Source organism: Acomys minous (genome assembly GCF_964271855.1).
Source record: "Acomys minous genome assembly, chromosome: 8".
In the NCBI taxonomy this organism is placed as follows: Eukaryota; Metazoa; Chordata; class Mammalia; order Rodentia; family Muridae; genus Acomys; species Acomys minous.
Genome location: NC_140489.1, coordinates 74,373,819 through 74,398,813, shown reverse-complemented (window position 1 = coordinate 74,398,813; position 24,995 = coordinate 74,373,819). Strand labels below are relative to the sequence as shown.

Here is a 24,995-nt window from a genome sequence, read left to right as displayed (position 1 = left end):
ATGTAGTGCCAAATCTCACCAGTTGGACTATTTTTTTTATTATTAGATAAGGTAGAAATGAAAGCAGCAGGCAATTTAATTAGCAGTAATTTTTCTGGGCAAGTCATTACTTTGATGAACTTCAGAGCAATGTTTACGGCCCCTAATTAACCATGTTAGTCATTTGATTGAATAATCACTTTGGAAATGTTTCTACAATTTGATTAGAGTCTGACCCACTCTGATAGTCATAAATTAACTGATATCACTTTAGAATAACATGACTTTAGTTATTCTATGTGAATAAACCTCCTAGCCCTGCCTTTTATTTAATCTTTCCCTGGCTTCTCTGGACTATATAAATGGCAGCCATTTTAAGGGCAGACTGGATTTCACAATGCTAGCCAAGGTCTTGCCTTTAAAACTGAGTTGTTAATTTTATTTGCTCTCATGTAATAAATGGTAGGAATTGGGAAAGCACAGTTACTTCTCCATAAATTGCTACTCGTCTTCTTCAGAATGTCGGTCTTTTGAACACTGTTATGAAGATTCTGGCCTGAGCCTTAATGTGTGTCACTGATGTTTAGATACATTTTGGAAACAATGATGCAGATGAAGAGCTGGTGTTTCCGAGGAGCACAACCGCGTAAGAGAAACAACAGAGGCAACAGCAGCCTTCTAGATGCCAAAGAATTAATTACACAAACTGTCAAGTGTTTATGACATCATGTCCGGTTTTCCAGGATTACATGAATTTTACATCATGTTAGCACACTCTCTCCAAGGACCCTTGGTTTCTAGGTTCCTCCGAAATGTCCGAGAGTCTTCCTTGCCTCCTTGTCCTCTCAGCCCAGGGTCCAAAGTGCGCATTTAGCCCCACGAATGTGGGATAAGCATTAGTCTCTGTCTTTTCCTCTAGCTGCCTCCAGAGCAGCCAGCTGCTTTTACAGCCGTACTCCAGGTGTACAGCAGTCAGGAAGAGTATTTTTGTGGCATGGTGTCAACATCAGTTCAGCAAAAATGCTCGCCTCTGAGCAGCTGTTGCACTGACTGCCGTCATTAACACTGTCTCTTCCAGGCCCAGCTGTTTTGAGGGACCTTATGCCTGGCAATAAATCAGAGTAACATTAAAAATTAATGTGAAGCTTGGTCATTAGTTTAAAGTTGGGATAAAGTGGCTTGCTAACTATTTGGCCTATTATCAATACTGACATGAAAAGGGTAACTTTACATTCATAGATTAAGAATTATGCACTATGTAACAACTTGTATAAGACGCATTATAGAAAAATGTGTGTTTGTAAGCTTTGCACTGTCTTCATCACACATACACTATGATTTCTTATGTATTTTAATTTCATCTAAGTATTTCCTGATGCTGGAGATTGTACCTAGGGCCTTGTGCTTGCTCCGCAAGGCTTCTACATCCGACCTACCTGTCCAGCCTTTTACCTCCTGACTCTTTTTTTTTTCCTTCCCTTGTTTCTGTTTTGTTTTCTTGTTTTTGTTTTTGAGACAGAGTCTCCGTTACTCAGGCTGATCTCAAATTCACAATTGTACTTTGTCAGCATCCTGAATACTGGGATTATAAGTGTGTCACAAAACCCATACTTTTTAAGTGTTGTTGTTGGGATTATGGCTTACTGGTAAGATGTTTTAGACTAAACCATATGGGTTAAAATATTTTTATGAAAAAAATTGCTTATATTTTTGTTGACATTAGTCATTAGAGCAAAAAAAAATTAACATTTTTATCAGACCCCTGCCCCCCAAAAAAAACTGACTTTGAATAATGAAAGATTCTAGCTAAGAGAAAAGCCAGGCCAAATAAAGGATTCTGGTTTTCTATTATTACAATGAGTATGTAGATGAATAGATCTGAAGAGACAGCACTTTGAAATTCATTTCTTAAGGGTGGTGTATTTTAATTGGAAGAAGTGGGAAGGAGGAGTTTTTTTTTTTTGATTAAATAATACATTAGTGGGAAACATTTAGGTTTTTTATGTTACTAAAAAAAAAAATAGTAAAACGTACAAATGGTCTAATTGAGTTGATCTCAAGTGTTTATATGTTCAAGAATGGGACTTAGTTCGGGGACCTGAAACTTTCTGTTTGGGGAACTAGTCTTAAAAGGGGGAAAATGAAGTACAGAAATAGATATTAGGGCTCAGAAAAGACTGGTAAGACATGGGAAGGCACTTAATATTTTGGGTTGCCACACATCTGTCTCTGGTTCCTGAGTGAATCTGTCCTCAGTACCAGGGAGTTAGAGAATTGGAGGAGACTTCAGAGGATGTCTCTAAGCCCTCTGGTTTATAGGAATAAGGAAAGCAAGATTTGTCTAAGCATGTAGCTTATATAATAGTAAGGACTTGAATCTTAATCATTTTTCTCCTGGTCTGTAGTTATTTCATTTTTCCATGTTAAAAGCATCGAACATGTCGGTTTTGAGTCAAACTGAGTCAGGCTTCATAGTTGGCCCCCTTTGTTTTATCTTCCACACCCCTTGGTCCTGTAGGTGAGGCTTTTTCTTAGCACAGACATTGTGAAATTGCTTATTATGTACTGCTTCTTCTTTGGCTTTGGCTATGATCTATATTCTTAATAAACATTAAAAGCCAGAAATGCTGTTATCTGGGGAAAACAGTTCAAAATCTTAAACGCTTCAAGACAATCTATGAGATTTAATTATACTAGCTTTTCTTCATAATTTCTGTCTAGCATTTGTGAAGTCACCCATGACTGAACCTTTACTGGAGTTTAGCTCTGCGTAGACAGAATGCTGTGGGTTGTATATATTAATTGCACGTGCACTTAAATATATTGGTGTGACATCCATGTGGTATTGTTGAACTTCAGGAAAACTGAGTTGGCAAAACCATGTTAGGCTGCTTATTTAAGAGAATCAGGCTTCTCTGTGCTACACTTCGCTTTAATTTCCTGAAGGTCGCCACTGACAGTGCTCACCATATACTGACAGACTTGAAGTTTCTATTCTTTTCTATCTACTCTCTACCTGTCCTGCCCTTCTAATCTGCCTTTCTTTGACATGTTTTGTTTCTTATTTCAGAAGTGCCTAGCTGCCACTCCATTTATATGAGGCAAGAAGGCTTCCTGGCTCATCCAAGCAGAACAGAAGTTAAGTTCTCCATTTTTAAAAAGTCCTTATAAATAACTTTAGAAGTAATCACATGTTCCAAATATGGATCCACTTACTCATTTATTGTGTGCTTTGGGAAGAAGCATTTATGTTTCCAAAACATTATTCTTTATAAAAAATATTGTTTGGGGGATGGGGATGATAAATGGTTGAGGCCTTGGGTTGGTCCCCAGCAAGGCAGAACAAACACACAGCGTGCTGTATTGTCTGAAAATGAAAAAATAGTCTTTTACATCTTACATCTTAGTAACTTGTACCTGGTAGTTAGTATGAGTCCTGCCCACACAAATAGTTGAGTTCTTTTCTGCCAGCAGCCTGAAGTCTTTCAACTAGGAATTGCTCCTCAGAGATTCTCCCCTTTACTGCATCCTGATGACATGCATCTTGGAGAGTATCAGCTGCGCTCTTATAAACTGTATGAACCTAAGTCACTGAAGTAAACCATGGTAGGTTGATTTTTGCCTCTCAATGTCCTGAATTTTGGACCTTTTGGGAGAGTAGTTATTAAGAACAGCTTCACGTAAACTGTGGAGAGAAAGAGTTTTTACGTCAGGTAATCAGAGCGGAATGCACTGCTCTAAAGGACTTTGACGTCTGCAAAATAATAGACAAGAAACGACTGTCTGGACACTATCTCCACAGAAGGATTCCTGGAACCATGTACTTGTTTTTTAAACATCATGTTTCTTCACAGCCTTTTCAGTTAGGATTAGTATTCATGATTTTATGTGAATGATACTAATAGGCATTTAAGTGATAGCAGAAGACCACTTGAGAGCAAAAGCTTTGCACCAACGCAGTATAATTATTCTTGCTGCTGTTATTAACATTATAAGCCTACCATAGAGATCATTGTATTTGAGAAATAAAGCTATGCTTGAATTGTGTGAAATTTCTTCCTCTAATTTAAGGTGACAATTAGGTGAAGCCAACTACATGAGAAAAGATACCAGTTTATTTCATTTTTTTACTTTTCTGTGAGCTGAGATATGTTACAGCACAAAGCAAAACAGCAATAAAGCCCCTTTCTGACTCTCTTGGCTGTTAATGAGAAGAGGTTGGTGGGATAACTCAGGGAGGGAAGGTGCTGGCCACCAAGTCCTGCATTCAGCCCACCAATTCACATGATGGAGAGAGAGAGAGCGAGAGAGAGAGAGAGAGAGAGAGAGAGAGAGAGAGAGAGAGAGAGAGAGAGAGAGAGAGCACACCACAACAAGTGCCCTCCAACCCTCAGGCCCATGCTGTGACATACGTACAACACACACACACACACACACACACACACACACACACACACACACACACACACACAGTATAATAAAAATTATTTTAAAATGAGAATGTTTGTTCTACAAGCTATTTCTACAGTGAACTCAAGGGTAAACTAAATGTCTTTCAGAGTACCAGATACAATGCCAGAAATGAAGGACAAGACCAGAAATTGACCTTGCTCTCTCTCTCTTGAATAATGAAACAAAGTAGAGGCCAGAAAAATAAAACGATGCATTATTAAGCATAGAGTTGCCAATTTTTTTGGTGAGGTCTATGCTTATGTCGGCAGTTATAAATCTCTGGTGTTTATATATCTTTGTGCTATGGTGCCCTTCTAAATTGCAGTGCATGGAAATTATTCAGTCCTTACAAGAGCTCTGCATTATCACTTCCATTTGATAGATGGGGAAATTGAGGCAAAGAGCCAAACTAGTGTGTCAAATATCAAATGGCTGGAAAGTGGCAGTCACTTTCGAAACCTGTTTTGTGTTGGTGGTTAAAGAACTTGTGATCCAAGCCGGGCGTGGTGGCGCACACCTTTAATCCCAGTGCTCGGGAGGCAGAGGCAGGTGGATCGCTTTGAGTTTGAGGCCAGCCTGGTCTACAAAATGAGTTCAGGACAGCCAAGGCTAACACAGAGAGACCCTGTCTCGAAAAGCCAAAAAAAAAAAAAAAAAAAGAACTTGTGATCCTAACTTCATATTCCATGATTAATAAACATGTCCTCTTGTCCTCTCACAGGCTGCATGTTCGAAAAGGGCCCCAGGCAGTTCTATGATGACACCTGTGTTGTCCCGGAGAAGTTTGATGGTGGGTTTCTCTCAGGTCTCACTTTCCTTTTCTGAAAGCAGTTAACATTTGCCTTAGGCCTTCTATGCACATCGTTCGTCACACACTAAGTACCATGAAGTTGCTGAACGTTCCCTTTCCTTCCTCTTCCCCTTGCTCCCCTCCTCTCTTTGGTTCTGTGAGAGTCCTTTTTTTGGTGATGGAGGAGAAGACCATCCTTGATGCTGGTGTACAGCAGGCATCTTTCCATTGCCCTGCTGAGCACATGCAGCTTGTTATTTGAGATTTACTGAAAGCTGATCCAGTAATTAACAAAGCAGAACAGAAAGCATGCTACTGTGGATGCAGCGATGACTAATGCAGCCCCTTTCTTTTTATTGTTCATGAAAAGATGCATTATGGAGCACAGGAGCAACATAACTGCCCATTGAGCCTACTGATTGCTTGCCCCCACACCCCCACCACGAAAGATGCACATTACTAATGTAGCATTATGTCGTAATTGCTTAAAAGGAAGTTAGGAAAGCATTGCCTTTTAAATATCCCTAACTAGTGCAATGAAAAGGTCCCAGATCTTAGAAAAGAGCGTCAAGCTAGATGGAATCTTCTTTTCTTGACAAGCGTGGTGGCAAAAGCCGACATTTACAAGGAAGCTTGGGGGAAAAGGGAACAGTTAATTCATTTAGTGGTTCTTCGGAGTGGTCTCCACAGTTCCTGCTTTGATTGTCAAACAGGAAACGAGCAGGGGCCCTCTGATTAGCTGATTGCAAAAACTTTGGGGATCTCGGCTGTAATGACTTGGGTGCTCTCACAGTTTTTAATTGTCATGATTTAAACAGCAAAGTGCATGCTCAGATTGCTGTTCAACCTCATAATTACTTACTTGAAGACTTGGCTCCCAAGCTTCTTGCTGCTTTTGTAGTTTTTGGAAAGGATGATGAGTTTTAGGAAAGTCTGTTTCCTTAGCCTCCCTTTAGATGGCTATAGTTATCAAAGGTCATGGAGTTGAAACCCCAAAGGCGATGGCTCATGGCTTCTAGCTTTCTACAGCAGTGACTGACACTTCTGTTTCAGAAGTGTGAACCGCCATTAACTATCCCTGTTAGCAGACCATTGCACTTACTTATGGAAATGTGGTGTTTTCTGTTGCTAAGGAGCTTAAAACTTGCTCTTTTGAATCTTCTTTGTTCCTTTCATTTATACTGAGTCTCGCATTTTAGATACTTTTAGAGTTAGTAAGGGCATATAAAGAGAGAATTGATTTCAGAACTATGGGCAAAATAGAAAACTGGTGCTTAGGGAACTGTCTGGCTATCCTTGTTTGCTGTCTCTGACTTTAATACTGCAGTTTTATAGTAAACATATATGCACATACTAAAGATAGCACATGTCCCGCATTTTGTAAGTATTAAAGAAGCAATGGGCATTGTTTTTTGCATGTTGCTAGTGGAATACATTTATAGGTATCAACACCCTAAAAACTACATTTAACAAGGGGTCACTCTGTCTGCATGACTGCCTACTTGCTTCCATGAAAAATAAATTGTAAATACTTGAAGGAAAAATGTGAGATAAGTAAAACTTACTTTAAATCTTCATGAAGATACATTTCTATATTACCTGGTTAAGAGCAAAAGGACTTCATGATTTTTAGTGGCTATTGGCTGAATACTTATGTGTTTATTTGGCTTTTTAAAGTATTGCTTTTTTTCCTGGCCATGTACTGAGGTGTATTTCTACTTACTGACTACTGGAAATTTTTAGAAAGCTTGTGATTTAGTTTATTTTGTAGTTCACGCTTAGTGTGAATAGAACTACATGAATATATTCTTCCTGAATTGATTCTTCAGCAAAAAGAGAAATTCACACACCAAAACAGACCTATCTGAAGGGGTCAGCTAGACAGTCCCCATTCCAGGAAGGAGCACAGAGCTCTGAGAAGCATGGCTGGAGATAGAAGGAAATGATTAGTGGTCAGAATACCACTGTTCCCTTTGTTTTCATTTGTTTTTTTTTTCAATCCAAGATAGTTGTATAGCAGAAGCAGTGTTAACTCATGTTAGATTTCCTTCTTTTCTATACCATACTAGGTAAATATAGCAAGCTTTCTTCGCTTAACAAAAAGTCTATCTTACGGAATGTCCTGCTTTATACATGCTTAAGGTAGCCTTAAAAGAAAAAATAACCCAGCAAGCTAAATTAAATTAACAACATGCAAGTAAATTGTATTCATCATGAAGTTTGTTTTATTTACTGCTAAGTAAAAAGGCGATAGCTTCTGGAGGAGGGTATCTCAGGTGGAATGATGTGGCCTCTGACTCCCATGAGAGAGAGCTTCCTAATTCATATAAAGTGCAGGTCACGCAGACTTTATGAGATTACTAAATTTACCTTGAAATATAGGATTTTCCATAGTTTGTCATGTGAGGGTCAATAAACTATTTGCAAGTCACAGTTTGAAGAAATTAATTCATACAAATAAAATGCCCAGAGCTTGAAGCAGATTGTTTCCTCCTTTGTGTTGGTCAGGGCCATAGAAACGGCGCCGAGGAAGCAAACAGGCATGACTGGCTATGACGGCTTGAAAGATGGGAATGAAAGACAAACAATGGTGCTAGGTTTCCATAAGTAAACGATATTTACGAATATACTCCTTAACGGTGTCCGCTTGTATTAGTGAGAATGCATGTTGTTATGTTGTCTACATCTCTGTGCCGATTGTTGGTTTGCACTTAATCATTTGCTTATTTTAAAGCAGTATTTAATGGTGCTGTTACAAAACCCATGAAGCGATTGTGCTTAACCGTTTTCATGATTGATTTGGTGTAAATTTTATACAAATGACATAATATTGTTAACGGTGGTTTATTTTTTAAATTTAGGAGACATTAAGCAAGAGCCAGGAATGTACCGGGAAGGACCTACATACCAGAGGCGAGGGTCCCTTCAGCTATGGCAGTTTTTGGTAGCTCTTCTGGACGACCCTTCAAATTCTCATTTCATTGCCTGGACTGGACGGGGCATGGAATTTAAACTGATTGAGCCTGAAGAGGTTAGTCTAGTAGATTTTGAATAGGAAACCAAAATTTTCTGCAATATAAACAGGTTTGAATTTGTTAAAAAGTTATTTTAAAACTTTCAAAGCTGTATAGACAAATTTTAAATTTGAAAGTAGGTCAAAACAATGTAAAATAATTTACTTCATGGTCTTTCCTGTTGAATGCAATAGCGTCTCTCGGTTTGCAACAGTTTGCATCTGTTCAGAGGACTGGTTTTGCAGTAAAATCCTGGCTTCACACCAAACACACACACAGAGGACTCAGAAGTGGGAAACACCACTGCTAAATATTTGGGTGTTTAAATTTTCTAGTATATTTAAGGCTCCATTTGGCTTTAAAGAAAATTTGTTTTCCTGTAGATGTACTTAAATGATGTAAGTGAAGAACCACAAAATTATGGTGCAGGCAACATGGATTCAAGATGCCTAACAGAATAACCCCAGAGCCCTTTACCATGATGGGAATGCCTGTTCCTCCCTCATGGAAGATTTTAATAATCAAAGCAAGACTTGGCCTGGGGAAGTTCAACATGGATTTATGTCAGTTAAACAGGCATTTCCCTCCACCTGTGAGTAAAATAAACTGAGCAGAAAGAGATCGTTTTACTCTTGTCATATTTGTTAGAACGGGAGACATTACTGAATGATGTCAGCAACATTTGAGCCACTGGAGAGGAAACCACATTCTGCACGTGACTAAGTTCCTCATCCAACAACTCATGCCATTTACATGTTTGAGTCTGAATTAAGAAAAAAAGAGGAATATCTGACTAGATGACCAGTTAGTGCCCTCACATTCTTAGTTTTTGTGATTGCTGAAATGTGAGAAAGCTATACAAGCATGTCTGTTTCACACAACTGATTTTCCAACAACTTGGCATCACCAGTGTATCAAGACAAAAACAAGATCCAGTAATTCAGCCAGTTGGCTTTTTCCAAGTAGTACCTAGCTCAATAGGGACTGTTCAATAGGTCCTACATGTCCCCGATGCTTTTGTTCAACGTCCATCCCCAGCGGCTTGGGAAAACTGTTTACTAAGTAGCATGATTCAGCACAAGCATGACCATTTGATTTTTGTCCCCTGGAAGTCATGCTAAAAGCCAGGTGGAGCAGCGTATACCTTTAATCTTAGCACGTTAGAGGGAGACACATGAAGACCCTGGGCATGCCCTGGCTACCCAGTCCAGCTGAATCAGCATGGTTCAGGTTTCGTGAGAGACTTTGTCTCAAAAGACAAGGTCAAGAGTGATTTAGGAAGACACCTGCCATCAACTTGACATGCACAAATGTGTGCGCAAGCACGCGCGCACGCACTCGCGCGCGCACACACACACACACACACACACACACACACACACACCACCACCACCACCACCACCACCACCACCACCATTACCAAAATATAAATAAAAAATTAAAAATTAAATATCCTGTATCTAATTGCTGCCTAGCTCCTTTTTCACAATGATATCCATCAGACAATGAATGTGTAGTCGTCTCAAATTTCTTCTTTGGAAAGGATTTTGGCTTATTTTAGTTTGTGTGGCCCACAGTCCCTCTCTAACCTCCAGTACAGAACAGATCTTTCAGTAGTGACCGCAACAAACCATGAATTACGTCTTAGAAGCCACTATGCTGTCCTGTTCAGGGGTTTTGTTTTCCCATGTTTCATCTTTCAGTTTAAAGTGATAATGAGTGAATTTCTGAATCTGTCCCACTTACCTGCTCAGTGTGCTTGGATAACAATAACAAACACAGCTCTCTCTTTCAGGTATCTGAGATAATGATATATTATTTCCAATTTAGTCAATCATCCTAGGAAAGTATTCCCAGAAACAATCTTTAACAGAGCAAGACATCTACCAGATTCCATGCTGGTCTTTTGATGATGCTCAAGCTAGGTGAACAACAGGAAGTCACATTGCCAAACCCTGATTCCAGGCTCGCTTTCCCATAGCCAAGCATGACCTTCCAATGTAAGTTGGCAGGCTGGATGACGGAGGTCACTGGTGCAGTGCCAGCCTTGAATTCAAATAGCAGCACTACAAAGATATATTTATTAATATACTAAAATGAATTACTTAGACTATGAAATTGACTCAGTCAATGTACTTGACAGTAAAGGTGACTGCCACGACACGATACTCCGTGTATTCTTTCCTAACAGTGTAAGCACTCATTTGAAAGTACATCATGAGAAAGTCACTGGAAGTATTGCCCTCATTTTGAGACTCCATGTTGAAAATTGTGCCTTAGCTTTGAATGATTCTGTGTATGACATTGGTGGCACTTACGTGGACCAAGTGGACTTAGTTTTGAGGTTATCTGGAAGTAATTTATACTTCCTGTTAATTTTAGACCTTTTGTCTGCATTGTAAAAGCATATTGTTGTCGATTTTCCCCTTAATTTTGTCCCAGTTATGACACAATATTATTCTAAGAACAGGCTTCTTTATGTATAGACTAGTAATCTATAGTGCTGAGAATTAACTGACATTTATAAGAAGTAAACTCCTACAGTCCTCTCTTATGGTTTTGTAACCATCCTGTCACTCTCTCCAGAGATTCCTATGGTGCCTTAAAGTTCACTGCATTTTAGTTTTAAAGTGAACTCTGATAAAAATCCTAGAAATGACTCACTTGTACATGAATGGTTTCAGGAACTGCTTCTTAGCAGCACTTTTCATAGCCACATATAGCGTAGTTGGGTCTGTACTGAGCCACTGACATCCACTGTTATACTTTTAAAATATTTTATTTAAAAAACAAAACTAAACCCTTCCTTCCTCCCTCCCTTCCTTCCTCCCTCCCTTCCTTCCTCCCTCCCTCCCTTCCTCCCTCCCTCCCTCCCTTCTTTCCCTCCTTCCTTCTTCCCTTCCTTCCTCCCTTATTTGCTTCCCTTCCTTCCTTCCTTCCTTCCTTCCTTCCTTCCTTCCTTCCTTCCCTCTTTCCTTCCTTCCTCCCTCCCTTCCACCCTTCCCTCCTTCCTTCCTTTCTTCCCCTCCTCTCCCTTCTCTTCTCTGTTTAACGATTTCAAAGCTCAGTGTGCTCTGAGACTCTTGAGTCTCCTGCCTTACTCTCAGCTCCCAGGTGTCAGAAGTATGAGCATTTCTCACCGTGCCTGGCTTGTTTTAAATTGTATTGCCCGCATTCCCTGCACCGTTCACTGTCGCTTAGAACATTTACTGTAAAGTTTGTGGGAAACTAGGATGTGTCTGCCACTGCGACTGCCGACTTGAACTGACAGTCTTGTTCCTGCTTCATCGGATCCTTCTGCTCACCAAACAGTATACCAGCCCAGGTCATTAAAGATAATACAAATAGTGACAGAGAAAACATATTAAGGATCAATGTGTTTTGTTTTGTTTTGTTGTTGTTGTTGGTGGTGGTGGTAGTGGGGCAACAGAAAGGTAGTTGCTAATAAAGGGAGGGGAAGAGCAGATAGATGGCTCTGAGGATTTCTAGCGTTTGGGACACAACAAATTGGAATTTCTTGGAAACAAAGGGCCGCGCTCTGTTAGCGAATGTGCTCTTGGCCTCACTGACGCTGGGCATGGTTTCTCCCCAGACTACCAAAGAGTGGGGCTTCTTGACGTCATGGTTTCAGCAGGAGCCATAGGAACAGGCTCCTCTCTGTATGCCTCCATTAGCCCTGTGTGATGGTGAAGTGGAGCCGCACCATTGGGAAGAAATGCTTTCAAAACGCTGCTCGAGAGCTCCGCCTTAGCCAGATCCAGTGCTCCGCAGCAGCCACATAGGAACCACTTTTGAAACCGTTACTAAGCACACTGTGGCCATTCAGCTTTAAACGGGAAACAAAACCAACTCACATACATGCTGACTTTTCCGTTACCACTTTATTTTTAGCATGCAATTAATGTTTCGTAAATCAGCTTAGTTTTCCAGTTTGGGATTGACTATAGTTTTCTTACATGTTGCTTTAGGCAATAACATTTATTTGTAGTTCAGCATACTAATCGACATACTGTGTCCTCTGCTGACACACTGCCAGTTTTTCATTGTTTTGTACGATCTGAGCAGTGTCCCCCCTCTTTTCTGTTTTGTCACAAATGCAATAAAACACCTTTGCAAAGAAATTATTAAGTAGGTCCTAATCTTGAATTTTTGTCTGAACATTCAGGAAGGAAAAGACTGCTAGTCTGTGGCCAAAGGGAAAATCTGCTTCATCTTGGTGAATTGCAGTCTGTTCTTTCGTGATGCAAACACATTCCCTTATTTCCATTTAATTTCTATCCAAAACAATGGTGACAAAGAATTCTATTGTGACGTTTAACAGACCGAACTGCAAGCCTGGTTTAAACCAGGACACAGGAAATTCACATGAATGCTGTTGCGACTTTATTTATTCTGTGGGCTTGGACATGATTTTTTGTGTTTAGAAGTTATACATTAATGAACTCTCTCTCTCTCTCTCTCTCTCTCTCTCTCTCTCTCTCTCTCTCTCTCTCTCTCCCCCTCCCTCCCTCCCTCCCTCCCTTCCCTCTTTCTCTCCCTCTCCCCATCTCTGTATGTGTGTGTGTGTGTGTGTGTGTGTGTGTGTGTGTGTGTGTGTGTGTATTTAAAACTGAACACTAACAATGTTGTTCTGTTTTGGTGGCAGGTGGCCCGGCGTTGGGGCATTCAGAAGAATAGGCCAGCTATGAACTATGACAAACTTAGCCGTTCTCTCCGCTATTATTATGAGAAAGGAATCATGCAAAAGGTGAGGTAATAATACATCAAGACTCATTGCGATGTTGCCCACTGGTATCCACGTCATGTTTTAGAAAACACACTATCACTGCTTTGCTTTGAAAACCAGGCTTTCACCTGTGTTAACAAATGCTTAGCTGATGTTTTGACTATCAGGAATCTGTTTTCTTCATGGACATTGGAGATAAATATATAGTAATATCTACCAAATGACAGTTTTTCTGGAAGTTTCCACTTTATTACACATGGTAAAATATGTTATTTCTGAATTGATACTGGAGTTACATGTCTCTAGAAGTTGTAAGTTTATTGCACCCCACAGTCATTCTCTTTTGAAATGCTTGTATTTTTTTTTTTTGTTCTGATTCTTAAAAAAAACTCAGGCATCACTTGATCTTATTAGAAAACAAACAAACAAACAAACACTTTTTTTTCTTGTTAGGTGTCTTTCCTGGTTTCATCACTTAACAGTTTAATATTTCAAACCACTTACTTGAAATAAATGTTTTCACCTTATTAGGTTGGTAGAACAAAGTTCACTATATTTTGATTCAAATGAGCTTCTTTTAATATTTAAAAGTTGTTTTGTGTAAAATACAAAAACATGGATAAAGACAAAAGTACTTAAAATGAAACATTTACAAAGGAGGCTATGAATAAATGAATATATAAAGATAAAACATTTGGATATCTGTTGTTAGTTTCTTCAGCCTTGCGTGGTTAATGGCTTATCTAGTACTGTAGTTAGATGTGAATGCTGCCCAGAACAGACCTTTGGATGCCACTGTTGGGCACAAGGAAGGCAGTTTGTTTACCATGCAGGCACACAGAACTTGGCATCCATATGGAGCTACAAGGACTTAGCAAGGACTTTTAACCTTGATACAAACACAGCCATTTCTCTGCTATTCTAAGACCCACTCATGACTCCTATGGGAATTCTTTCTAGAATGTTCATCCCTTTTCATCATATCTATTACTATATGGACCCTTCTGATAAGTAAATTGTAGCACAGTTTCATTATTCAGGAATCCTATGCCTCTCCCTTTTATTACAGAAAAATGTATAATTACATTACAAATTTGTATGACCATGTTTATGTTTTGTCATTGGCTTAAAACTTTAATTAGGCATTTGTATTGTATCTAAAGAACAATTAAATTAGAAGCCTGGACAATACAATAAAAATAACCAAATGATTTAATGCAAGTGAAACATTTTAAATGGTAATTGACTTCAATAATTCTGGAATAGAAATAAATCTTGGAAAAAATTCTTGTACTTTGTTGATAAAATATATGCACATCTAGTTAAATATTTAGCAATATGTAGCAAAATACATATTAACATTGATATTTATATTCTGCATTGTAAAATTATGTTTGTTTCTTTTTGCTTTAGCTTTTACACTTGAAATTTTATCCATAGGTAGATATAATTGATTTGGGTCAAATATTCCCCACATTCCCTCTCCTTCAGATTTTGAAAAAAATATTTATTCAACGTGTGTGTGTGTGTGTGTGTGTGTGTGTGTGTGTGTGTGTGTACCATCAGTATATTTGTGTAAGTCAGATGACAACTTAGAGTAATAAGGTTTCATTTTCTACTATGTGTATTCCAGCAATTTAACTCAGGGTGTCAGACTTGGTTGCAAGTGCCTTTACCTGCTGAGCTATCTTGAAATTTTAAAAGTTGAAGTGTGATTTAAATATCTGTTTATGCTTTAACAGCATATCTACCTCCCTTTTTACTTCTGATATGTTCCTCCATAAAATCCCTGTGTTTTGTCATCTCCTTGTTGCACTTAGGCTTTACATAATACACAGATTTTCTCACACTGTGATTGTATGACTGAAAAAGGAAGGTGCCTTTACTTTGTATGTCAGTTCCTATTCTGAACTCAGCAGTATCTAACAGTGCTATAAATACAGTAATAGCACTAAAGGGCCTGTTCAGAAAAAACTAGAAGGAAGCAGAAGGCAGAAGTCCCTAGGATATTTTATAATTTCAATTGCATCTTGTGAATTTAAATTCCTCCTGATGAAATGTTTTTCATTCATTGCATTGCTTCTAAGTAAAGACAATCTCAACATGTCAGAGAAAACACGTCCAGTACTTAAAGCAAACAATTCTTTTTCTGCAGCCCTAAACCAAAGAGAGTGGGCCATAAAAACACTCAAAGGCATGCAGAGGAAGGCATTTATTGTATTTTCATTTCCTGAAAATACTTTGAAAAATAAAGAAAAAAGAAACAAAACTAATATTTATTATCTCTCAGATTTTGTCTTCTACTGACTGGTTTTTATTTTTGCAGTCACCTTTCCTTCCTTTCTTTTTTGGTTTGTTTGTTTGTTTGTTTGTTTGTTGTACTGAGGCCTAAAAAAAAGAGAATTAAGTAGATGTCTCCATTTGCTTTGAACTGTGCTAGAGTCTTCCTTCTATGCGTCACAGCTGGCCTTCCAAGGAGCCCTTCCTGTGTCAGTTTCACAAGATAGAGAACTGAAGAGCAGTTTAAGAAACATGTCCAGATTCATAAACATCGCTCAGTGTTGGCTCTTTCAAACCTCTGCATGTCCAGATTATTTGGCCTCTAACGTGGTTCCTTTTACTTAAATTCAGGGCAGCAAGTATTCTAAATCTTGAGTCCAGAGCAGCAGAGCTCCTTGGCAGGCATTCTCTGTCTCCCAAACATGCACACAGTTTATAAACTGTGAGCGCACGGCTTCCCCATGTCACAAATCAACTAGCAAGACCTTTTGACACAGAAACACGAGATGCTGAATCCGTTTCAGCTATCTGAAGTGTGAGCTCCACAGAAAGCTACCAAAGTTCATACAGAGAACTGCCTTTGTGCCCCACCGATCCCCTGGGTCACAAGTTCCTCAACATTATCTATTAACGGCAAACATATCTGTCTCCTCCAATTGTTTATCATTTTCCACAGAAGCATTACTCTTCAGAACTTAAGTTTGGGCCATGAATTTCCCTACAAATTGTGCTGCATCTCCTTTATTTCAGGCAGTTGTCACATTTCCCTTTCTCATTTCCTCCCTTCCCAGTGTGTATTTTAGATGCCTTTCACTTTTTTTTTTACACCTCTTACTTCAATTTGACACTTTACACACATCCTTAAGCTTCATCTAATGTATCTTGCCTTCATTTTAAAAAGTGATGTGCTCAGGATAATGGCCCCTTGCTCCATCCTTCATTTAAATAAGGCTATGTATCTTTGGGGTTTTCTTAGATGAGAACACACAGTGCCAGGGGAAAGACGAAGGAAAAAGAAGCGGTGCATCCTGGGAATCAGTGATCACTACTCTAGTCTTATTAGGAATAAAACACATTTTTCTTTTAAAATTTGTAAGTTGAAGAAATATAATAGTAAGAGGAAGATAAACCTTAAAGACAGATTTTTCTAAAGCATAGATGTTACCTTTAAAACAAAAACCTCAACGTGAATTGCTTGCATGGAAACATCGATTTTTCTTCCCCCAAAGACAGTGTAAGTACACCTTTATGTTGGAAAGAAAAAAGCAAACTGCTGAGTGTCCTTGCTATTTGTGGAATAAATTAATTATTACTCTAGGTCAACATTTTGTGCTTCCCTTGACTGAACTACGGCTTATTTCACAAAGCGAGAACTTTTAAAACGCTGTGAAGATGTGTCTGTTACTCAGATGCTTCTCCTATTTTGCCCTCCATCCCTGCTGGTGTATTAATCCATGTTTATTTCTCTCTCCCCGACTCCTGTGGGGGTTGACGACGCCGGGCTTTTCCACGGTATTCTCAGGTGGCTGGAGAAAGATACGTCTACAAATTTGTATGTGACCCGGAAGCCCTTTTCTCGATGGCCTTTCCTGATAATCAGCGTCCACTGCTGAAGACAGACATGGAACGTCACATTAACGAAGAGGACACAGTGCCTCTTTCTCACTTTGACGAGAGCATGAGCTACATGCCAGAAGGGGGCTGCTGCAACCCGCACCCCTACAACGAAGGCTATGTGTACTAACATAAGTGACAGTCAAGCGGGGCACCTCGTGCTTCGCCTCCTTTTTTTCAAGATACAGAGAATCATCGAATTCTCCTCAATCTTTGTTTTATTTTTGTTGTTTGTATTTTATTTTTTAAATAATAATACAAAGGGGGCTTTTCCTGTTGCATTATTCTATGGTCTGCCATGGACTGCGCACTTTATTTGAGGGTGGGTGGGACTAATCTAGACATTCATTCCTTGTAACAGGAAGATGGTGGGTGAGTGGGCAGAGGGAACTGGGGAATTCCTTTTTACTTAGGCTTGGGATGGGGTCCTACGGGTTTTCTGTATAATGAAACTATATCATGTTTGTTCAATTTCATAATAACGTAAGATAATTTTCCCTGGGTGTCTACGGTACAGTTGATTTCACGTTATGTAAATAATCTACTTGGAGACCATTTGCCTTGGGCATTTCCCCATCATTACTGAGTCTCTGCAGGTGTACAAAACAAACAAACAAACAAACACAAAAAACTACTGTAAATGGCAGTTTAATGTTAGAAATGACTGTTTTTGCACCTCTTGTAAAAAAAAGTATTTAGCAATTGCATTTGTTGTTCTTTCTGTTTGATTTTGCTTTACAGATGACTTGTAGGAATTAACCATGAATGTGGGCAATTCTCTCTGAAGTTGAGTAATCAACCATGAGTGCAAATGAGGGGCATAATTTTGGACTCTGGCTCCAACTGAGTCATAGGCCAGTAGCATTTCATGTATCGGGTGCCATCTTGCTGTTTCGGTACAAATACTGTCTTTTAAGTATGTTGATGCCCATTTCTGCTCAATAATGACATCATGATCCTTTGTAATCTTCATTAAGTGTTAAATCTGGGATCGCAATGAAACAAAAAAAAAAAAAAAAGAGAGAAAAAAATTACCTGTCTCTTTTCACTATCTTCAGTACATAAATACATTATTTAATCAATAAGAATTAACTGTACTAAACAACATATTATGCTGTCCTAGTTACAGCAAGCACTCCTTAAGAAAAATATCCACTACACTAAATAGGTACTATAGTAATTTTTAGACATGGTACCCATTGATATGCATTTAAATGTTTCACTGCTGTGTTCTGTTGATAACATATATAAATATTAGGTAATGATAACGCTTCTGCTGCTGTCTTTTCTGTAATATTCTCTTTCATGCTGAATTTACTATGACCATTTATAAGCGATGCAGTTAACTACAGATAGCATTTCAGGACAAAATAGATGACTCAAATCATTTATTGCTTAAGAAACAGCTTACACCATGCTATGCTATAAGCAGCTTTTATGCACACTGACAAATAGCGAGTGAGCTTCAGCTTGCTAAGGGAAACTGTGGAAACTTTTGTAACTTTTGGTGAAATGGAACATTGTTTGTGAACTGTTAAAGAACATGAGGAAGTTGCTTTGTGACATAGTGCTGGCACTGATATTGTCCTTCATCGCCTTCTGGCACACGCCTGTAAATGTGATCAGATTGTACCAAGGAAGATTCAAAGATCTGAAGTTTCAAAGTTTTTGCTCTGTTTTCGTTCTGTTTGTTGGTTGTACATTGAAAAACAACAACATTCAAAGTGTTTCATGTTGCTTCCTTCACTCTGAAAACACAAAGGAATGGTGTCTTAACACCCGTGAGTATTAAGACCAGATCCACGCAAAGAAAATGAATGGTGTTTACTCCATTATAATCCTGGAGGAACGCCTTTGTAAAGAATCAACAGCAAAATGTCATTTTTAAGAGATCCTAAAACACAAAGTGCAAATAAATGTAGGAAGGTATTTCAGGAGCACAAGAAAGACCATGTGAAGAGAAGCCCTCAGTACTTACTTTCCCCACACTTTGCAGATCACAGTTGTTTCTGTAAATCAACACTTCCTTCTCTCTCCACATGCTCCCAATTGTCACTCTGCACATCCTCCAGAAACATTCTGACCCCTGCCTATGTCTATAAGTGATTTCATTGACTGTGGTGCATGTGATTCGCCTGTCCCTTCATGGGCTGATAAATATGCCTTAAAAATCAGGACACCCACTATGATCATGTGGCTGTTTACAACACTTAGAGTAAAAAGAGACTTTCTAAATAACCAGTGAAATATTTATTGGACAGACACCTAAGATATACAACCGGGCTATTGGTAAAATAGAAGGAAAGTCTAACTGTGTCTTTAAATGTAAATTATAATGAAGAGTCTTTTCTTTTTCTTTGCTTCCCCCCTACACACCTTTCTTATTCTTGTTCTAGTCAGTCACAGAGGAAGAATTGGGTCCCGACTTGTTCTAAAGGATCAAGAGAAAGAAGGTATTAATTCTGATGTTGAGAGACAACTATATGTTTTTTGTTTTAATAGGCAGTAAGTAAATGAACTGAATAAGCCCTCAGCTAACATTAATTAAAATAGCTTAAAATGACAATTTTCAAAATATAACATCTTACCCTTTAGCAAAGTAGAAATTTTTACATTATGGGCTTTTTTTTTTCTTTCTTTATTTTGTTTAAGTTCAGAAGCTGATTTCTGCAAGAGTCTTGCATTTTGTATTTCAACAGCATTGGCTACCAAACATAGAAATTAGTGAAGTAAAGTTTTTCTTCAACTAGTTAAAAGAAATGAAAAGCTATATCCACTGGTGTGTGAAGTCTCCATTGAGGACATGCATACATACAACAATTTCTTACAACAAGGAATGTTACCTTTCAAAGAACTAGTGAGAAGGCATTTTCTTAGGCGGTGCTTCAAAATGAAAATCCACAAACTGAGGGTGTAGTCTTTCCTCATAGCACAGAAGCCTTGCTTGCTTGAAATGCTATAACAAATTGCTTAGACTTCAGTAACAACACAAATTTACCTTCTTACAGTTCTGAAGATCAGAATTTCAAAGTCAACCTTAAAGGGCTAAAATCAAGATGTTAGGAGGGCCACTTCCTTTTGGAGGCTCTAGAGACAGGCCTTGTATTTTCCAGTTTCTGGGGATGTCAGCTTTCTTTACTCCTAGGTACAGCACTTGAATTTTGCCTCCCTCATCACATACCTCTCTCTCTGCAATCACATATCCTTCTGGCTTCCTGCAAGGCAAGAACACTTGTGGGTATTTTTCGGGTTTACATTAAAAGACCCAGATTGATCTTCCCCTCTCGTCCTCCTCACTCATATTCCGTGTCCCTTTTGACAGATAAACAATTCATAGGTTCCTGGGATTATGATGTAGTTATGGGATGGAGCAGGAGGCTGTTTATTCATGGACAAAAAGTTCTACTGAAGTAACTAAGATTGGTACATACTGAAGAATACGGTACCGTAACATTTGGATTATCCCTCCTTATTTGCTGAATATACTTTGGAAAAATCTCTATAAAATATCATCTATTCTAATAACTCACCTGGATTATCCCATCAAGCCTTTATATGACTTCAGTATCCCTCCTCTCCTAGTTAAGCACACTATGACAGGAAGTATAACTAAGCTGTGATCACAGCAATAGCACAGTAAAATCTGATGCTCATGCCATACTACCTTTTTAAAATGAATTTTAATATCAACGATGAGTTGATGTTCTGTGGTTGTCATATCTATAAATGATAGCAGCTTTTTTTAGTAAACAACCATCAGGATGTGTCTATTGTTAATTAAAGGAACAATTCTAACATCTGAGTCAACTTCTCTTTATATGGCAACGAAAGGCATTTCCTGTTTGATGTCACAATATTTGAGACAGATTTTAGAGTTCAAAAATGAATCATGTTTTCCCTCATGCAGCTTTGTCAGATTATATATTGATGAAACATAATGGAAAAAAAACTGTTTGAGTCCTTAAACTTTTTAAAAATCAGAAACAAGTAAGCTACTTTCTAACTATAGTTTGGTTTGGAGTAAAGACATTGAAAGTAGGCAAAACAATGGAAAGGATCAATTTAAAGAAGGCAGGTATGTATGTCAGACAATTGCAACAAGAATTTCTTAGAAGCTAAGTTCCATAAAGGTGTTTGTATTACATTTAATAAAGAGAGAGAGAGGTGGTGCCCGGGAGGATGGAGATATCTTGGCTGCTTCCTATGTTCTTTGGAAAGCTGACCAAATTTAATGACAACTCAACTACTATTTTTAGGACTTTATTTTATTTTATTAGGTGAAACTGACTTAGCCACTTTAAAAAAAAAAGCAATTTATGGAAAAGTATAGTTTAAGAAGAAAATCTGGTTAGACTAGTGGGTGCCTTTATAGAAATATTGATGGTTTTGGAATGTTCAATGAAAATGTGTATATAATATCTGTGGTTTAAGAATCCGTATTTAAGGTAGGTTTTCTTTTTGCATATAAATGCCAATATTCTTACTTAGTTCCATTTGAAAATTATGTTACTATGGAGGAGATTTTTAAAAATTTGCTTGATTGTATTAAATTATAATTACATTTTGAGAAAACATTATGAAGTTCATGTGGTGATAGCAAATTAAATATGCTCAAATTTTAAGCCTAAAATAAAATCCCAGAAATTGAAAATATTGGGTTGTTGTGATCACTTGGAATGGTGGCACATTTAGATCCCATGAATGTCATCTCAGGTGTTGACTGCCTCTTAATTAAATAGAGTTTGAATAATTTATGACCCTACTGCAATATTTCTGCACCACTGTTATTTATCCTTTTATTCATTTTCAAAAGGATTTAGATACCATGACAATTAGCACATTTATCCAGTTGTGTTCCAATTTCTTTAGATATATTTCACTAAGATATATCTCAATAAATGACCTGAGGAGAAAAGAAAAACAGTAGTTGGGGGAATCAACAAGAATATGTGACTTATCTATACTGCCACTGTTGTCACTTGGTTTGTCTAATGAGCTGGCAAACTAATAAATGTCATTGTGTTGAGATGTCAGGAGATCATGAGTAAATTCATAACTTGGACTTACCTGTGTTCTTGATTTAACTTCTCATGACATGAATATCTATTACAATCATGTTTTGATGGAACAGTGTTATTGATTGGTTTCTCAATCTTACCTTTGAACACTCCTTGTAGAAAAGCTTAAAAATAAGTCAAACACCTTTTAAAAAACAACAAAGACAAATGAAAATAACCCAAGTGCCCTTTGATTCATCTCCATTGAAAAATTCCAGACATACATACTTGAAGGAGAGACTCAACCTCCTTCAAGCTGTAATCTGACCCCCACATATGTGCTATGGCATGCATCCACCCTGAAATAGACAAATAAAACACAAATGTTATTTATATTTTGAAAAGCCTAATCAAATAATAATGTGACCCATTGGTTTCATCTTTCTATAGTTTGAATTTAAAGATTTTTATTAATAAATTCTAGTATATGGATAAACTGTGTAAGATACTAATAATATAGACAAAAATTTTTAAAGAAGCAATTTTAAAGCATGCTATATTTGAGCTAGCATGTAATTAATCTGAAATTTTCCTATTGGGATAAAATGGGCAAGCCTTCACTACCTTTCATTATGTTTTTCTTTAAACATTAAGAACTTCTTAAACTAAAGCATGATGAACTTTTTCTGTCTCCTAACTTTCCTTTTGTCTTATTTCATTTTTTTAATCTGTTATAGTATAGAATTTAGTAGAAGCTAAGCAGATTTAAGAATGACATAGTGTGACTTTGAGTCTCAGCATCTGAGTTTCAAACTGCTGATGGATGGAGCACCTAAGAGGACAACTCTTATAGGCTCCTATCTGCAAGCATAGCAGGCATATCCAGTCTGCAAGCACAGCAGAGCATCATTAATAGTGCAAGCACTTGACTCTCTTCCATGGGATGGGTCTTGGGCTGGGCCAGGCATTGGCTGGACAGTTCCTCAATCTCTGCTGTATCTGTTCCATCTTTATCCCTCCATGTCATGTAGAGTAGGGTAAGTTTTGGGTTGAAGTTTTTGTGAGTGGGTTGGTATCTCATTTCAGTAGGGGTCTTGCCTAGTAAGCGGGTGTCCTTTTCAGTCTCTGTGGTCCCTGCAACTGAGTCTCAGCTATAGTCCCCCTTATATCCTCCCAGAAGCCTATTCTGGGCAAAGCATAGGGAGTTTAGTGGAAAAGTGAGGGGAAGGATAAAAGGACCTAGAGGTGACAAGAGCTCCACAAAAAGACCAACAGAGTCAATAACAGGGCACAGAGGAGCACACGGAGTCTGAAGCACCAACCCAGGACCATACATGGACTGGACCTTTACATAGATGTAGCTAATAAGCAGCTCAGGCTTCATGTGGGTCCACTAGTAAGGGAGGGAGGGGCTGTCCAGGGGAGCTGTCTCTTACATGGACACTGTGGCCAGCTTTTTTTTATCACTTCCTCCTGCTGGACTGCCTTGCCAGGCCACTGGGAAAGAAGAAGGACTCAGTCTTGATGGGACTTAATGAGCAAGAGTAGTGGAGGGGTGCCTCTTTTCTGAGGAATGGGAGAGAGAAGGTATGACTGGGTGGGGAGGAGAGAGGAAGTTAGAACCAGGATGTAAAGTAAATAAATACATTAATAAAAAAAAAAAGAAAATGATCTAGTGTGGATTTTAGTTCATTAATGAAAAGGCAGGATCTACAAATATAAAGTTCCTATATCTTGTTTTCCGTTCCTTAAGTATATTTTAAGAATCTTTTTCCTGTGTTAATCGTTTGAGAATTTCATATAGTATATTTTAATCATATACTGTATGAAGTATAATCATTTAACCTTTCCCGTCCCCAAAACCACTCCAGATCTTCTCTACCCAAATTTATATTATTTCTTTCTTAGAAAGAAAAAAAAAGGTCATTAAAAATGAAGTCATTTGTGTTGACCATTTACTCATGCCTTCGGAGGCTGTTCTGGAGCAGGCTGACTTACCCAGTGACACTCCTCTGAAGAAGACTGCTCCCTCTCCCAGCAGCTGGCAGTTGCAGATATCTTCCTGGCTGGGGTGGGACTATCTGCCCACTTCCTCTCCTTCCTTCTGAAATTTTTGTCTTAAGTTTTTCTAGGATTTTGCACGTTGTCACAGCCTCTGAGTCCTGTTGTACATTTGCCCTGCTATGTCTAGATAATGCCAGTTCCTTAAAATCATCCACCACCCCTGCCTCTTCCAGCCTTTCTATGTGCCCCTCACCCCTGCCCCTGGCCCTCTGCTTAGAGCCCTGAGCCCTGGAGGGAAGGATGTAATACTCAACACTCCTAAGCCTCGGACTCTCTGCATAATGTCCAGGTGTGGATGGGGCTCATACATATCTTTATTTGCTCCTGAAGTAGTAAGCAGTACAAGTGACCTAAACATTGTTATACAAATGAATTTGCATGCTTCCCTCTCTTAAATTCACTATCAAGAATACTATGAAAAACAGTCTAACTGGTAAAAAGCTTTCTTTCCAGAATTCCCTATGTATTTACTTTCACAAGAATTTATAATTTATGGAGAACACCCAAGGCAGTAGTTCTTCAACAAAAGCAGTAAGAAATGAATGAAATTTAAAAAAAAAACAGTTCAATGCTTTCTACCCTTTGGATTATGCACAGAAATGCTATTATTTGACTCACACTAAGATGGGCTTTGGATTACCTGTTTGAATTTCTTCTGTGTTGGGAAGTTCACATAGTCAATCCTTCAATATCCTCACATATGAGTCTTTTAAGAATTAAAATTGAACACATGTAAAATCAATTACTTGCATATGTTGTCCAAATTAAGTGCCTCCCATGTAAGGTAGATTTATAGAAAGTTATCCTTGTCTACAAACTAAATAAATATAAACAATATAGATCTCACTCAGATGAGTATAAATTTGAATGCATCATTCAGTGCTGTGTTTGAGACCCTATACAAAAAGGAAGTAGTTTAATTATATCTAGTAATAGAAGCATGGGACAGTTTCATTCAAATGAATTTGCAAGTTTAATAATGCCCATTGCTACAACATAAAGCAGCTAGTTATCAGTAACTATAAATGCATATGCTATACGATATGCACGACATCAAGATTTGACAATCGCAGTTCAGG

At 38.3% G+C, this 24,995-nt stretch overlaps 1 protein-coding gene across 5 annotated transcripts in view; it reads left to right on the top strand.

Annotated features, from left to right (window-relative positions):
- Nucleotides 1-18,418, top strand: part of ETV1 (ETS variant transcription factor 1) — an 85,663-nt gene extending 67,245 nt beyond the window's left edge. For all 5 annotated transcript variants that reach the window (XM_084793769.1, XM_084793768.1, XM_084793770.1 and 2 more), the window contains 5 exons: nt 3,050-3,118; nt 5,153-5,221; nt 8,083-8,252; nt 12,881-12,982; nt 16,764-18,418. In XM_084793769.1, coding sequence (XP_084649895.1) covers nt 3,050-3,118; nt 5,153-5,221; nt 8,083-8,252; nt 12,881-12,982; nt 16,764-16,985 — 632 coding nt within the window. In that variant the 3' untranslated portion in view covers nt 16,986-18,418. The remainder of the gene's footprint in view (nt 1-3,049; nt 3,119-5,152; nt 5,222-8,082; nt 8,253-12,880; nt 12,983-16,763) is intronic.
- The last annotated feature ends 6,577 nt before the right edge of the window (nt 18,419-24,995 follow it).